Source organism: Hemiscyllium ocellatum, chromosome 10 (genome assembly GCF_020745735.1).
Source record: "Hemiscyllium ocellatum isolate sHemOce1 chromosome 10, sHemOce1.pat.X.cur, whole genome shotgun sequence".
Taxonomy (NCBI): Eukaryota; Metazoa; Chordata; class Chondrichthyes; order Orectolobiformes; family Hemiscylliidae; genus Hemiscyllium; species Hemiscyllium ocellatum.
In genome coordinates, this window is record NC_083410.1 from 23,716,522 (window position 1) to 23,732,502 (window position 15,981).

Sequence of the window (15,981 nt, forward strand, 5' to 3'; positions counted from 1 at the left end):
TTCAGAGTACCTTTGCCTCGAAGGCTGTAAGAAAGCTTTAAGCGTTGCATTTGCCAGTGACTGTGCGCAAGGAATATCCACCCCCATCAGATCTAAATATACCTGCAGGAAATTAACACAGTACTTAGACCTAATGCTCTAAATTTCGTTTAATGGAGTTTAAAAAAAAATTCAAGGGATGTGAGTATTGGTAGCACAGCCAGCATTTGTTTACAATCCTTACTTGCCCTTGAGAATGTGGTGGTGAGATGTCTTGAACCGCTGAGTCCATATGGTATAGTTGCACTCACAATGCTATTGGGAAGGGAGTTCCAGGATATTGACTAGTGGTTATGCAGAAACAGTGGCTACCAATATGGCCAGAATGTTTATTATGTGCCAGAAAGAGCTGAATATTAATATTGTAACAACAGTGCAAGTAAAAGGAACTGATCACAGAAGTTGGAATGATGTAAGGAAAAAGGAGGATTGTGGATCTAGTTGAAAAGCTATATCAGAAACCTGGCACAGACATACTGGGTCAAGTGGTCAAATTCTGTATAAGTCTGATGTGTACATTCCAGAATTTGTAGAATTTCGATAAGAGGAAACTTGATGAGCATCACCTGATGTGGACTGGATGTTTGAAAGGCCACAGGGTCAGGACCAAGTACAAGCATGCTTGATAATTGGAGGCTCTGCAATTCTCTTGTGATCCCAACAACTTCAGGACAGTTTTGAATTTTCAAAGAGCTATTGGAGGTGAATGCAATGATCACTTGTTTGTCACCACTTAATGGCTTTGTAACCTCCCTGAGGGGCTTGTCGTATGCATTTAGTGCACAGCCTGTCGGTTTTGACATTCCGTCAGAGTTGCCCTGAAATCTAATATGTGCGGCTACCTAGCACTGACATAATCATGGTTCCTAACCTTCTCTTCTATCTCTGCTGTCTTGACTCATTTTGCCTTCAGGGTCTTGCCAGGAGCTGCCTGCTCTAATCACCACAGCAGCGGCAGTGTCCAACATGGCTGCTGCCTGCCTTTGCTGTTAATGCCAGTCAGGCAACTCCTGCTTTCTAAAGCCACTAAATAAGTTCTGAGTTTGCCTCCTAGCTGGTTAGAACAGCATGAATTTAAAAATCTCATCACCACAGTACCTCATTGTGGATGTGGGAGTGCAGAATTCACAACCCTACATTGAAAGTTGGTGTCTTACCTCATTTTTAAGCCTATATGCAGCCAGTTTTTAATACACTTTAATAATTTACTGTGTATTCTTTTTCACAAATTCTCTATTTTAGTTGCAATTATGATGGGCCAAATTGATATTGCTTGTTGAAGCTTTTGTAATAGGCTCCTAAGTTAGTGATAAAATGAACTGATTTTTCTGAATACAGATGTGCAAGAGTAATTTGAGCTTCTACAGGTTTCAGCAAGTGCCTTTGAACAGCAGCTGGTATCTTTGCACTTCTGAAGATCTTTTATTCCAGTAAGTTTTCAAAATGTCCAGATGTGGAAGAAATATGCACCTTGAGACGGTTATTCAGAACCATGAGTTTTGTGATTATCTACACCTTGTGGTAAATGACAAATGGAGAAAGGCAGACTCCACATAATTAATTTTCTTGTCCTCTAAGGTTTTAGATGTGTTATGCTCTCTGTGTGTGTGTCATGGAGTTGCTGTGCGATCTAACCAGCATCTAATATGTGACAACCTGCTACCAGGAAGAGACCTACTGCTACAAACACGACTCATCAACCATGTCAGCAGGTAACATTAAAATCACCTCAGTGATCTACATTCACAATTACTGTTCTTTTAAATGCCACAAACATAGCAAGCCAATATATTGATATTTTTAAATTAATTACAAATACAGTTGTGATTCTCCTGTGGGACAGATGCCATTTAAAATACAGGTCTGAATTATAAGAATAGGGGCCTACGTGGACTTTCATATGATTGACTGGCATTCCATTTCCTCAGCCAGCTCACTTGCTTGGTGATTGTATTGATGTGAGGGGCTAATTGGCAGGGCTATCACCCACAAGTGTGTGTTCATGAGTTGAGGAACTTCAGGCCTGTTGTCAGCAGCTTACTAGAATTAGCAGGGACTAATGCAGCTGCTGAGGGGGAAGGAGGTGGCAGAGGTTGGGATGTGTGCTTGTGTATGTGCAGGCAGCACTCAAGGCAAACCTCCAGAGGGAAGAATGAGTGTTAACAATATAGTAACACTTGGAAATGAATATACAGCCATATTGGAGCACTCCATTTTCAAGTATGTGTCACAGTGTCACCATGCTCAGAGATAAATAAGATTTTCCTTAATGTTCTCAAGTTGTCACTGCTTATCTAACATTTCATATTACCAGATGTGAACATTTAAGAGCAGGTCTGCCTGTAATAGCAGCAGGCATAAATGTTTTCAGGTTTTAGAAGTATGTGGAGGATTGAATCTGATGTATTTTTCTGCTAAGTGTGAATTGCATTGTGGTTTTTGAGGGACTTTTCACCATGAGGCCCATGTATCTTACCAAACAGACCTGATTAACTATCTACCTTGCCCCTATGGTGTCCCTCAAGTCGAGCAAATTCCTATCTGGATATCACTGAAAGACCCAGCATCCATAGTGTCTGCACTATCTTGAAAAGGTATCTGTATACCTGGATGAGCATTGACATTCTAAAGCTGCCCGGTTCACTCAAGGATGGGGTTGGAAGATATTGGAGAAGAGGAAGATGAATCTTTTCTGCACCCTCTCATTATGATGAGCTTGTACAGGACATTGATGAGGCCTCTTGTGGAGTGCTGCATCCAGTTCTGGTCTCCCTGTAACGGGAAGGATACTATTATCCTGGAGAAGGTTTTGAAGAGAGTTACCAGGATGTTCCCAGAAATGGAGGGCTTGAGTTATAAGGAGAGGTTGGATAGGCTGGACTTTTTTCACTGGAACATGGGAGGTTGAGAAGTGACCTTATAGAGATTTATAAGTTCATGAGGCATATGCATAGGATGAATGCAAGTGTCTTTAGGATTGGGGATTTCAAGACTAGGGAGCATACATTTAAAGAGAGATGTTTGGAGGGATATGGGCAAAATGCAGGCAAGTGGGACTAGTTGAGTTTGGGATTATGGTTGGCTTGGACTGATTGGATAAAAGGTCTGTTTCTGAGGCATATGACTTCATGACTCTCTAGTGCAGTCATATCCTTCCTATAGTGTGGTGACCAAGGTTGCACACAGTAATCCAGCCATGGCCGAATCAACATTGTACAAAGCTACTTTTTAAAATTGCAGGAGCAAAGAATTCCAAAAAGTGACATCCAGGAAATGGGTTTGATCAGGTTTGAAAAATTGCAGAAGTGAACAGAGAATGATTGGGACCAGGAACCAAAAATATTGGTTGCTTTGTTGGAGAAGGAAATTTTAAGATAAATCCATCATTTAAATGATGGAGACTTACTACGGATCTTGCATATCCCCCACCATGAGCCATTTTGGTATCCCGTGGTGAAGAGTACTAACATACAATGCAATGATGCCACTGACATTTCCTGATTGATGTACCACCCTCTCCTGGTTGGTGAGAAGGATTTTCCAATAGTGTCAATTTGCAGCCTCAAAGTTTTAGATGGTGAATTACTGGGGTTGCAAACTTATTATAATCAGGTTACATCTCAAATCTCACATATACCACTTCCCCAACAGGCAGATGATAGTGGAATTGTTGTGTTCAAATGTGGGTTAGCATTTTACAAAAATTGAGATGAAATTTTCTCTGATGAAGAAGTACGATGCATTTGTTTTCTGTTTTCAGTATGAGGCCCAATGTCTTTCTGGGAATAAGTGAAGGTGCTGCCCAATACAAGAAGTGGTATTATGAACTAATCGTGGACCATGTTGACCCCTTTGTGACAACAGAAGCCACACATCTTCGAGTCGGTTGGGCTTCAACAGATGGTTACTCACCATGCCCTGGAGGGGGTGAGGAATGGGGAGGGAATGGCGTTGGAGATGACCTTTACTCCTATGGATTTGACGGACTGCACTTATGGTCAGGTAAGTTAGGAACTATAACAATTTATGCAGCTTATTTTGCAAATGTAAAGCTTGAGTCTTCATCCAGAATATTCATCTTCTCAACTTAAAAATCTACGTAAAACGTTTATATTAATATTGAGAAATGTTTAAACCAAAACCATCTGCCACATGTCATAATGGTTGCTGTGAAATATGGCCTGTTCATGGTTTATCGGAAGCAGCTCAATGATTTTTTTGCATGGATTTATATGCAAACGTATGCTGCTTTCATGGTTAATGTTAAATCTTTTTGTGTGAAGTTTTCAAAGTTTTAAGAAATTACTATACTACTTTTAGACTTAATATTATCTCCCATATTGGGCATAGGGATGTCTTTTAGCATTTGAGAACATATATTATTAGAATATCTATTTTTTAAAAAATCAAATAAAACCTTTATGAAGAATCAGTATAGATATTAGCTTTCAAAATGTAACGTAACATTAATTGAAATCCAGTTTAAACCAGTGACCCTAATAGTATGAGGAAAAGAAAGGGAGGGAGGGAGAGAGATATCGGGGAGGGGGTAAGTGAGAGAGAGAGAGAGATTGGAAGGAGAGAGAGAGAGATTAGGGAGAGAGATGCTTTTAGTATGAGGAAAGGAACAGGCATTTATATCACTCATTCAGTATGTCTGGAAGCACCTCAGAATCTGCTGTTTATTTCTGACTCCATCCACAGTTTTCGTAGACAAATGTAGCAGAGCATATGTTTACCACAAGGTCCGTAGATAATTAGAGAGACCAGTCAATTAGTTTAATTGGTTCATGGAGGGATGCTGACCAGGCAAAGCCTCTGCTCTTCCTTAAACAAGGAGCAATGAGGTCTGTTACATCAAGCTGAAGAGCCACTCAGGGCTTCCTTTCAGCAGCTCCATCAAAGCACTGTACCTCCAACCAGGTAACAATGCCCCAGCTACAGTGAGAAATCTATTTTACTGATCTGAATCCTGGGTCAGTCAGAAAGTCATGGAGAAAGTGAGGACTGCAGATGCTGGAGATTAGAGTCAAGAATAGAGTGGTGCTGGAAAAGCACAGCAGGTCAAGCAACATCCGAGGAGCAGGAAAATCGATGTTTTGGGCAGGAGCCCTTAATCAGAAATCAGGATTCCTGATGAAGAGCTCCTGCCCGAAACATTAATTTTCCTGCTCCTCAGATGCTGCTTGGCCTGCTGTGATATTCCAGCACCATCTAATCTTGACAGAAGGTCATGGAGAGCCCATCATTCATGATTTCCTGCACATGCCGTGGTGATTTGACTTCATACTATTTATCTGACATCTCAGATCTTGAACCTACACTGATGTTCAATTTGGCTTGTACTGATTGACCTTCAGTCAGGTGGAGAGTCATTCACAAGAGACAAATCTGTGCAAGGGAACATTGGAGGAAGAGGTCCAGTAGGATTGGTGCTTTTTAAGGGATAAGGGTTAATCCTGCACGAAGTTTCACCCACTATAATGTTGTCAAATGGCCTCAGGTGGAAGAACAGCTTTGGGAATCAAAGGAATAAGACTTATTATCAAAGTCTCCCTTATAGTCTCAATAACAATGTCTATGATATTAATGATACTTGTACCTAGTTGTTATCTTGCAATAAGCTCCATCCTGTTTAAGACCACCAAGTGGTTATCCTCTACCAGACTAGACCTACAAGGTTCTGCAGATCCCGAACAGGAATGAGGATGATGGTAGCAGATCTACTAAATGGATCATATGCAGCAACAAACTGTGATGAGAATCCAGGGGTGGTGAACAACAGGCGACAAATGAGTCAATCGGGTAACCACTGAACATAGGGATTCGGGTTTGGAGTTCATTGGCCTTGTGGTAAGGGGATGTATGAAGCTTCCAGTGGTGGAGTGGGGGATTGGAATCGGTGTCTGGTTGACTGGGTGGAGGTCAAAGGCCTCATGGAAGTTTGACATTGGGTGCCAAATGGTGTGGCTCCTCAGGTTGGTACTTCGATCCAGAGGTTCGATGTGAAACCCCTTACCTTCTTTGAGGATGCTGCTGGGTTCCCCAGTGCTCAGAAAATCCAGCCAAGTGCAGTTAAGTATTGAATGTTGATTGCTATTTAGGCTTGTGGCCTCATAATTATAGTTAGAAACTGTTGTGAATAAACTGTAATCTTTCTGTCATGTTTCATTTCCAGTGGCAGTGTACATGTCAATATTGTAAATCAGTTATATTTTCTGTTATGGTGTAGCTTATGGTCTTCCAGTGCAGTCATTTCTTAATTACGTGTCTCAATTCTCCAAACCTGTATTTTTAGAATCTGTGGTCATTTTCAAAAGCACCTTCCGGTTCTTTTAGACGATAGAAATACTGCTAATCGTCTTTGTGAGTCTTCCACAGTGATAATGCTCTCAACTGAGGCGGGGGTGGGGGAGTGGGGAGGTGAGCAGAGCGAGTTTCAAGCCCTACTGGGGGGACATGTTCACATAGCCTGGGAATATCCTAGTGCTGAAGGAATGCTGCACTGTTGGAAGAGCTGTGATTTGGATGAAGTGTTAGTTTGTCTACTCTCTTAGGTGGCTGTAAAGGTAATAACTGGAATTAGCAGACACAGTTATCTAGCTCAGCTTCATCTTGTCCCTTTTCTAAAGTAGTTATTATGAGCCAAGTTGTCCATGTGCAATGCATTCTGCAGAAATAGCATTCCAGTCGTCCTAGCTCTCAAACCCCCATGTCTCCCAAAACACCATTCCTACGCTTTCCAGTGCTGGTGTAAACCTACTTTCCCACGTCAGACTTTGTATGACCTTGTGTTGAAAATTTGAAGTGTGAGCGTGGGGGAGTTACAGATATGAATCGTTGAGGGAATGGGAAGCATTGATGGAAAGGCATGGCTTTCTTCAGTTAAACACAAACATTTTTTCACAGACATTTTTAATGTCCATTAGGCCACACCTGCCAAAACAAAATTATGGTGAAAGCTCAGTCTGGATTCCATTGCAGCCACTGTTACTTCAACAGGTTTAATTGGAAACATTAATTTCCGGAGCACCGATCCTTCATCAGGTGGTTGCGGAGGACACAATTAATTACAAAAATAAAGTTTTGTGATTTACATATGAAAAGTGAAACTATCATGGTATTCGAACAGATGAAAGATTCAACAAACAATCAAGGTATTTTTCAATGTATAATTTCAGTTACGTCACACTGTAAACTTTTGCTATAAATTCTGTGTCTTACAATTGTGTCCTCCATCACCACCTGATGAAGGAGCGACGCTCCGAAAGCTAGTGTTTCCAATTAAACCTGTTGGACTATAACCTAGTGTCGAGTGAATTTTAACTTTGTACACTCCAGTCCAACACCAGCATCTCCAAATCATTGTTACTTCAGAGTTCATGTCCCAGAATGTCATCTTGTGACCCCACTTGACCCACAGTTTGGAAAGCCCTGTAGTATTCATACAAGAACAAGGAACTTATACACATAGTCTCAGCATAACCTAGTACTGAGAAAATGCTGTTGTGTTGGAAGAGCCATATTTCAGCTGAGTATTGTGGCTAATAAATAGTTCTCAAACTAGATCACAAAAAAAATAGATCTAGCCATGTATTTCACTGCTGTGTGTTGGGCTTTACAGAGCGTTTATTATTGGTTACAGTGTTACTGAGATATCAAATTAATTATACTTGAAAAGTCTTCTATTGGCTGTAAAGTATCATAAAGTGTCATAAGGTGGTGATGTGCATTGTTCTTTCATTCAAATAAAGAAGGATTTGTTTCAGACTAAGCTGAAAATGTGTTGCTGGAAAAGCGCAGCAGGTCAGGCAGCATCCAAGGAACAGGAAATTCGACCTTTCGGGCATAAGCCCTTCTTCAGACTCCTGAAGAAGGGCTTATGCCCGAAACGTTGAATTTCCTGTTCCTTGGATGCTGCCTGACCTGCTGCGCTTTTCCAGCAACACATTTTCAGGTCTGATCTCCAGCATTTGCAGAACTCACTTTCTCCTCCTTTGTTTCAGACCAACCCTAACCCTGTTTATTCTAGTCCACTTGATGTGCTTTAGCTTCTCTGTCTGCTTATGCCAGTATTATAATTTGGAAGCTGGGAGTTCAGTTAGCTCAGTTGGCTAGACAGCTGATTTGTGATGTGGAGTCAAACCAACTGTGTGGGTTCAATTGCCATGCAGCTGAAAGTCCCTACCTTCTCAACTGTGATGTTCCTACAGTTAAACTCAGTGAGCCATGTCTCTCTCGAATGAGAAAATAGCCCAATGGACCTTTGGATGATGGTTACTTTCACCTGGTAGCAAGAGGCAAGTACTTAATGATGCACCAGCCTAGTTGTTGTCTGCCTGGATGCCAATTACTACAGCAACTTTATTTGTTGTACTGAAAATAAATCTTCAGCCTGGTGACTGGAGTCTGACATTGGTCTGAAATATTAATCATGTGCAGGGAGGTTAATGGTGCATAGCGGAGAATTTTGTTGAAAACGTAGCAATAGGTGGATCTAAGGCTGGTCCTACATCACTGATACACACCCAAATCTTAATGCCAGCCTCTGCACACAAGGCCAGTGTTGATACCAGCTGAGGGGGGTTAGGCAGACCCTCATTCACTGGAATAATAAATGGATTTCACTGATCAATGGAATTGCTACTATTTACAATTGCATCTGTTAAAGTCTTGATAAAGAATCACACAATAGTCAATTTTTTACATCATTTGATTTCAGATGCTAACTCGAATTGTGTATCTTGTCAGATCAAAAAGACTGACATTGGAAATCAGGTCATTTTCTGGATTCATAGAATGAATAGAATCCCTCCAGTGTGAAAACAGGCCCTTTGGCCCAACAAGTCCACACCGACCCTCTGAAGAGTATAACCCCCCGACCCATTCCCCTACCTTATTACTCTATATTTACCCCTGGCTCATGCACCTAACCTACACATCCCTGAACTCTATGGACAACTTCGCATGGCCAATTTATCTAATCATTATTCAATCTTTGAATTGTGGGAGGAAACCAGAACACCCTGTGGAAACTCATACAAACTTCACATAGGCAGTCGCCCAAGGCTGGAATTGAACCCAAACCCCTGGCGCTGTGAGGCAGCAGTGCCAACCTACTGCCACCCTCCCCTGCCACCGCAGGAATTGCAAAACCTGCGCCCACACCTCCCTCCTCACCTCCATCCAAGGCCCCAAAGGAGGCTTCTTCATCCATCAAAGTCTCACCTGCACATCCACCAATATCATTTATTGTATCCGTTTCTCCCGATGCTGTTTCCTCTACATCGGGGAAACTGGATGCCTTCTCGCAGAACGCTTTAGGGAACATCTCCGGGACACCCGCACCAATCAACTCTACCGCCTGTGGCCCAACATTTCAACTCCCCATCCCACTCTTCTGAGGACATTCAGGTCCTGGGCTTTCTCCACCGCCGCTCCCTCACCACCCGACGCCTGGAGGAAGAACGCCTCATCTTCTGCCTTGGAACACTTCAACCCCAGGGCATCAATGTGAACTTCACCAGTTTCCTCATTACCCCACCTTACCCCAGCCCCAACCTTCCAGCTCAGCACTGTCCTCATGACCTGCCTTACCTGCCAATCTTCGAGTAAAAAGTGAGGTCTGCAGATGCTGGAGATCAGAGCTGAAAATGTGTTGCTGGTTACAGCACAGCAGGTTAGGCAGCTTTAACCAGCAACACATTTTCAGCTTAACTGCCAATCTCCCTTCCCACCTATCCGCTCCACCATCGTCTCTGACCTATCACCTTCAGCCTCACCTCCATCCACCTATTGTACTCTTGGCTACCTTCTCCCTAGCCCCAACGCCCTCCCATTTATCTCTCCAATGCGGAGGCTCCCTGCCTCATTCCTGATGAAGGGCTTTTGCTCGAAACATCGATTTTCCTGCTCCTTGAATGCTGCCTGACCTGCTGTGCTTTTTCAGCACCACTCTAATCTAGACTCTGATCTCCAGCATCTGCAGTTCTCACTTTTGCCTAGCAGTGCTAACCACTGAGCCACTGTGCCACATTTGATAGGTTAGCTTCATGGCTGCCCACTCACTCTGAATTAAAGGCACTTATGCCATCTTGTCAAAGGTCAATTAATGTGTTACCATAATGTGCTACTATTGTGCCATGTCAAACATTGTCTGCCTGCCATGATCTCAATATCGCAATTCATCTGAGGCAACAAATTTAAATAGATTGTTTAATAATTATCAAATGAACATTTCCCTTCCTTCCCAACAGTGGGAAGTCTATCCAGTGTGATATTCAGAAAAAGAGGTAATATTATCTAAATTTGTCATTCTGTTTGTCTTTAGGTTGTATTGCCAGAACAGTAAGTTCACCAAATCAGCACCTCCTCAAAGCAGATGATGTTATCAGCTGTTGTCTAGATTTAAGTGCTCCAAGCATTTCCTTCCGAATTAATGGACAGCCAGTACAGGGGATGTTTGAAAACTTCAACACTGATGGGCTCTTCTTTCCTGTGGTCAGCTTCTCTACAGGAGTAAAGTAAGTTATTCTTCCACCCTGTGTTCATTTCAGTTCAGCGTTGATCTCACGGTGTGTTGATATTGCATGGAAGACAATATGTGTGGAACCACTTCGTGAATCTGATACCACTTGGTTGCAATATTCTGGCAGTAGACGCATTCTAGCACATTATATTGGAAAAGTCATATGATTACAACAGTAGCAGGTTAAATCAGTTTAGCTGTTTTGGCTGTTAATACAGAGAGTGTGGAGATGGAAAACTATAAACGGAGGAATGACGTGAAGGGCACTGCCAGGATATCTTCACCTAGTCCACGAGCATCTATACAGACTCCAGTTCCCTCAGAGAAATATCCCCTCACCACTTTGCTCCATTGTACTCCACCTTCCCATTCATCATCCTGGCACAGCCTTCTTTTGGACCGATTTTTGCAATAAAAACCACTGCTGAGAACCTCACCATAAAATCTTTATCAAACAACAAATCCAATGTACATTAATATGCTGGTTTTGTTGGTTCTCTTCCCTGCCCTGTGAGTGTGACAGTGGGAGAGAGAGAGTGAGAGATGAGTGTGTGTGTGTGTGTGTGTGTGTGTGTGTGTGTGTGTGTGTGTGTGTGTGTGTGTGTGTGTGTGTGTAGTGCTTTGGACTTCAGTTTTTGGCCATGGGCAACATGCAGGCAATAGCGAGGACATGGGTGTGAGCCTGCATGCTGTCAATCTGCAAGAAGTTAGCAAATTGCTGTAGCATGAGATCAGTGCCTCCCCCACAGTATTCTTGGTCATCTGTTGCACTGCTGCAAGAACTTTCAGTGCAACATCCTGGTGCTCAAGTTGTGCAGTTTGTCATTTCGCCAGCTGCAGTCATTTCTCATTGAATGGCTGAAGATACTGGACTCTGCAAAGGCTATGGGCCCTGGCAACATTCCAACAATACTACTGAAGACTTGTGATCTGGAACTTGTCAGTCCCCTGGTCAAGCTCTTTGAGTACAGTTACAACATTGGCACTAACCTGACAATGTGGAAATTGCCCCGGTATGTCCTGTATCCAAACAAACGGGACAAATTCAGCCCAGTCAATTACTGCACCATCAGGCTACTCTTGATCATCAGTAAAGTGAAGAAAGGTGTCATCAACAGTGTTACCAAAAGCAGTGTGTGCTCAGCAATAACCTGCTCAGTGATGCCATTCAACTCCTGACCTCATTGTAGCCTTGGACTGAACGTGGAGAAAAGAGCTGAATTCCAGAGGGTGCCTGCTGTGGAAGTCAAGTCTTCATTTGACTGCGAATGGCAATAAGGAGGCCTAGTAAAACCTAGGAATCAGGATAAAACTTTCCATTGGTTGGAATCATAGCTGGCACATAGGAAAATGGTTGTGTTTGTTGGAGGTCAGTCACCTCAACACCAGGGAACATCTCCAGGAATTCATCCGGATAGTGTCCTCAGTGTGAAGCATCTTCACATGCTTCGTCAATGACTTTCCCTCCATCACAAGGTCAGAAGTTGGGATAATTGCTGATGATTGTCCGATGTTCAGTATCATTTACGACTTCGCAGATATTGAGGCAGTCCGTGTCCAAACACAGCAGGACTTGGACAGTATCCAGGCTTGGGCTGACAACTGGCAAGTACCAAGTGCATCACATAAGTGCCAGGCAATGATCAAACCATTGCCCTTCACCTTCAATGGCATTATTATCACTGAATGCCTCACAATATTTCATTTCAAAATAATATAAATACAGTAGCTACTGGAGCAGGTCAGAGATTAGGATTCTGCCATGAGAAACATATCTCATGAGTCCCAAAACATGTCCACCATCCAAATGTCTGGATGAATGCAGCTCCAATAGCACTCAACAACTTGAGATTATCTAGGAGCATGCAGCTCTCTTGACTGGCACCCCATTCACAAATATTCACTACCTCCATCCTGATCATACAGGAGAGCAGTGTATACTATCTACAAGATTTAGTGTAGACATTCACCAAAGATCCTTAGACTGTACCTTTCAAATTCATAATTGCTTGCACCTCGAAAGACAAGGGGAACAGATACATGGGAACACCACACCTGCATGTTCCTCTCCAAGCCACTCCCCATCTTGACTTGGAAATATATCACTGTTCCCTCACTGTCCCTGGGTCAAAATCCTGAAATTCCCTGCCAAACAACATTGTGGATGTACTTAACACCAAAATAAACTATAACAGTTCAACAAGGGAGTGCACCACCACCTTCTCAAAAGGCAATTATGGACAAGCTGCTTTATATTTAGTTAGAATGAAAGAAAGGCCTACACTTCTGACTGAACAAAGAAATGTGTAACTCCCAGGAGTTGATTTAAGAGAATTAGATGATCAAAATTAATTGTGTGTGGAGGCTGTGAAAGTGTTAAATGCACCACTGCCTCCATAAATGAGGTGTGTGTGAAATATTGCTGTCCTCTCCATTTCCCTGTGTCCTCCCCAACCTAAACAGTGGGGTCTGGACTTTGGATTTGGAGCTCCAGTGCTACATTGGCCAATGTACGGAATGTTTTTGTCTTCATAAAGGTTCAAGCTACAGTTGGATTTCTCCATGATTGAGCGTGGTCCATGGGTGATGGCTGACATGGGCGACTACATGTCACAATTTGTGTTTTGATGAATGGGGTGTGAGCATCACTGTTTGGGCTGACATTTGTTAATTGCCCTTGTACTGAGAGGCCTGTTAGGACCATTTGAGAAGGCAGTTAAAAGCCAGTCACATCGCTGAAGGTCCAGAATCATATGTAGCTGAAAATGTGTTGCTGGAAACGTGCAGCAGGTCAGGCAGCATCCAAGGAGCAGGAGAATCGACATTTCGGGCATGAACCCTTCTTCAGGAATGAGGAAAGTGTGCCAAGCAGGCTAAGATAAAAGGTAGGGAGGAGGGACTTGGGGGAGGGGCGTTGGAAATGCGATAGGTGGAAGGAGGTTAAGGTGAGGTGGTAGGCCGGAGTGGGGGTGGGGGCGGAGAGGTCAGGAAGAAGATTGCAGGTTAGGAGGGCGGTGCTGAGTTTGAGAGTTGGGACTGAGACAAGGTCGGGGGAGGGGAAATGAGGAAACTGGAGAAATCTGAGTTCATCCCTTCTGGTTAGAGGGTTCCTAGGCGGAAGATGAGGCACTCTTCCTCCAGCCATCGTGTTGCTATGGTCTGGCGATGGAGGAGTCCAAGGACCTGCATGTCCTTGGTGGAGTGGGAGGGGGAGTTGAAGTGTTGAGCCACGGGGTGTTTGGGTTGGTTGGTCTGGGTGTCCCAGAGGTGTTCTCTGAAACGTTCCACAAGTAGTCGGCCGATCTCCCCAATATAGAGGAGGCCATATCGGGTGCAGCGGATGCAGTAAATGAATTGTGTGGAGGTGCAGGTGAATTTGTGGCGGATATGGAAGGATCCCTTGCAGCCTTGGAGGAAAGTAAGGGGGGAGGTGTGGGTGCAAGTTTTGCATTTCTTGCGGTTGCAGGGGAAGATGCCGGGAGTGGAGATTGGGTTGGTGGGGGGTGTGGACCTGACGAGGGAGTCACGGAGGGAGTGGTCTTTTCGGAACACTGATAGGGGAGGGGAGGGAAATATATCCCTGGTGGTGGGGTCCGTTTGGAGGTGGCGGAAATGACGACAGATCATACGATGTATATGGAGGTTGGTGGGGTGGTAGGTGAGGACCAGTGGGGTTCTGTCCTGGTGGCGAGGAGAGGTAAATATATCCAATCAGGCACATGCCCAAAACGTCGATTCTCCTGCTCCTTGGATACTGCCTACCTGCTGCGCTTTTCCAGCAACACGTTTTCAGCTCTGATCTCCAGCATCTGCAGTCCTCACTTTCTCCCAGAATCATATGTAGGCTAGACCAGGTAAGGATGGCAAATTTCCTTCCCTTAAGGATATTAGTGAACCAGATGGGTTTTATAGCAATTGTTACATGGTTGCCATAAGACTAGCTTTTAATGTCAGATTTTGTTTATTGGATTCAAATTTCTCCCTCTGCATTGGTGAGATTCAAACCCAGAACGTTAGATTGGGATTCTGAATTGCTTGTAGTGATGTTGCCATTGTTTCACTGCCTCCTCTGCAGTCCCCTACTGTTTTTCATGCCTTAATTGTTGTTCACACTCAAGTGGTTGAGGGTTGTTTAGGTTGTCTGTAGATGTTTGAAACTTAGGATATCACCAGTTGGGTGTCGATGGCAAGTTCAGTCAAGCTGGATGTGACTGTCATCAGTGCACAGGATGGTGTGGAGTGTATTCCAATTGGGGCAATGAGATATCAGATTCATTTGTGGGGTTTTCTTCTGAAGTCAAGTTTAGAATGGCATTATGGTTGGCACAGGCATGGTAAAAAGGCTTGTTCCTGTGCTGTACTGTTCTATGTCCTGTGTGAATGAGACTACTTTGTGCACCACCAACTGGTGGGGTTGTTTGAGGAGGATGTTATCATTGTGGATGTCAGGAGGCTTACTATAGTTCAGCAGAAGGAGACACTTGAGATTTCTGGTTGACTAAACTTTTAGCGACAGTACTCATGACTACCTGTAGGGGGAGTCCTGTCATGCCTGGATGGTGTTTCCTGAACCAGCATGAGCTGCAAATCTCTGCTTAATTGTTGGCCAAGAGTTTCATTGTTCTGCTGATCTTAGATCTGCATGATATTTTTTGCTGTCTAGTTTGTAATGCAGCTGTTTTGTCTAAGTGTGCAGCATTTATGTTTCCTCAGAGTCCGTTTTTTGCTTGGTGGTCGTCATGGGGAGTTTAAGTTCCTGCCACCTCCAGGTTACGCTCCTTGTTTTGAAGCCTTGCTGCCGAAGGAGAAGATGAGGGTGGAACATACTAATGAATACAAACAAGATCACAATGGTGTCAGGGATCTCCTGGGCCCTAACATCTCACTCACGCAAGCTGCCTTTACCCCAATGCCTGTGGGTACATCTCAGGTAAGGCACTTGTTTGATGGACATTTACATGTCGCTCTGTGTTACCGCAGATACAAATGATAATGGGTGTAGGAACTGCATGTTAAAATAGAAGATTTAGTTGCATTAAATTGATGTAAATTTGGAGCTTTCATTCGAAAATACAATTCTTTTGAGGCTGGTGTTATGAATGTTAATACACAGTATCATTGTGCAGTCTATTAGCATAATATTCGCATTTGTGTACATAGGAAGACAAGTGGGCAGCTTCTTTCAAGACTATTAAAGAATTTAGGGTCTGATGTCACAAGATCCTTGTAGTTATTATGATCCTAATGATGGTAATATGGGACAACTCAGATGCCATGGTGAAGTCTGGCTTAGAGTCATAGAGATATACAGCATGGAAAGAGATGCTTCACTTCAACTCGCCCATGCCGTCCATATATCCTAACCTAATCTAGTTCCATTTGTCAGCACTTGGCCCATATCCCTCTAAACCCTT

General features: G+C 43.4%; 1 protein-coding gene across 1 annotated transcript in view; it reads left to right on the top strand.

Annotated features, from left to right (window-relative positions):
- The window catches only part of ryr2a (ryanodine receptor 2a (cardiac)), a 551,531-nt gene that overhangs the window by 148,074 nt on the left and 387,476 nt on the right, over positions 1–15,981 (top strand). Inside the window, exons 18-21 of the mRNA XM_060830792.1 lie at positions 1,618–1,751; positions 3,800–4,041; positions 10,370–10,562; positions 15,281–15,497. Of these exons, the coding sequence (XP_060686775.1) occupies positions 1,618–1,751; positions 3,800–4,041; positions 10,370–10,562; positions 15,281–15,497 (786 nt within the window). The remainder of the gene's footprint in view (positions 1–1,617; positions 1,752–3,799; positions 4,042–10,369; positions 10,563–15,280; positions 15,498–15,981) is intronic.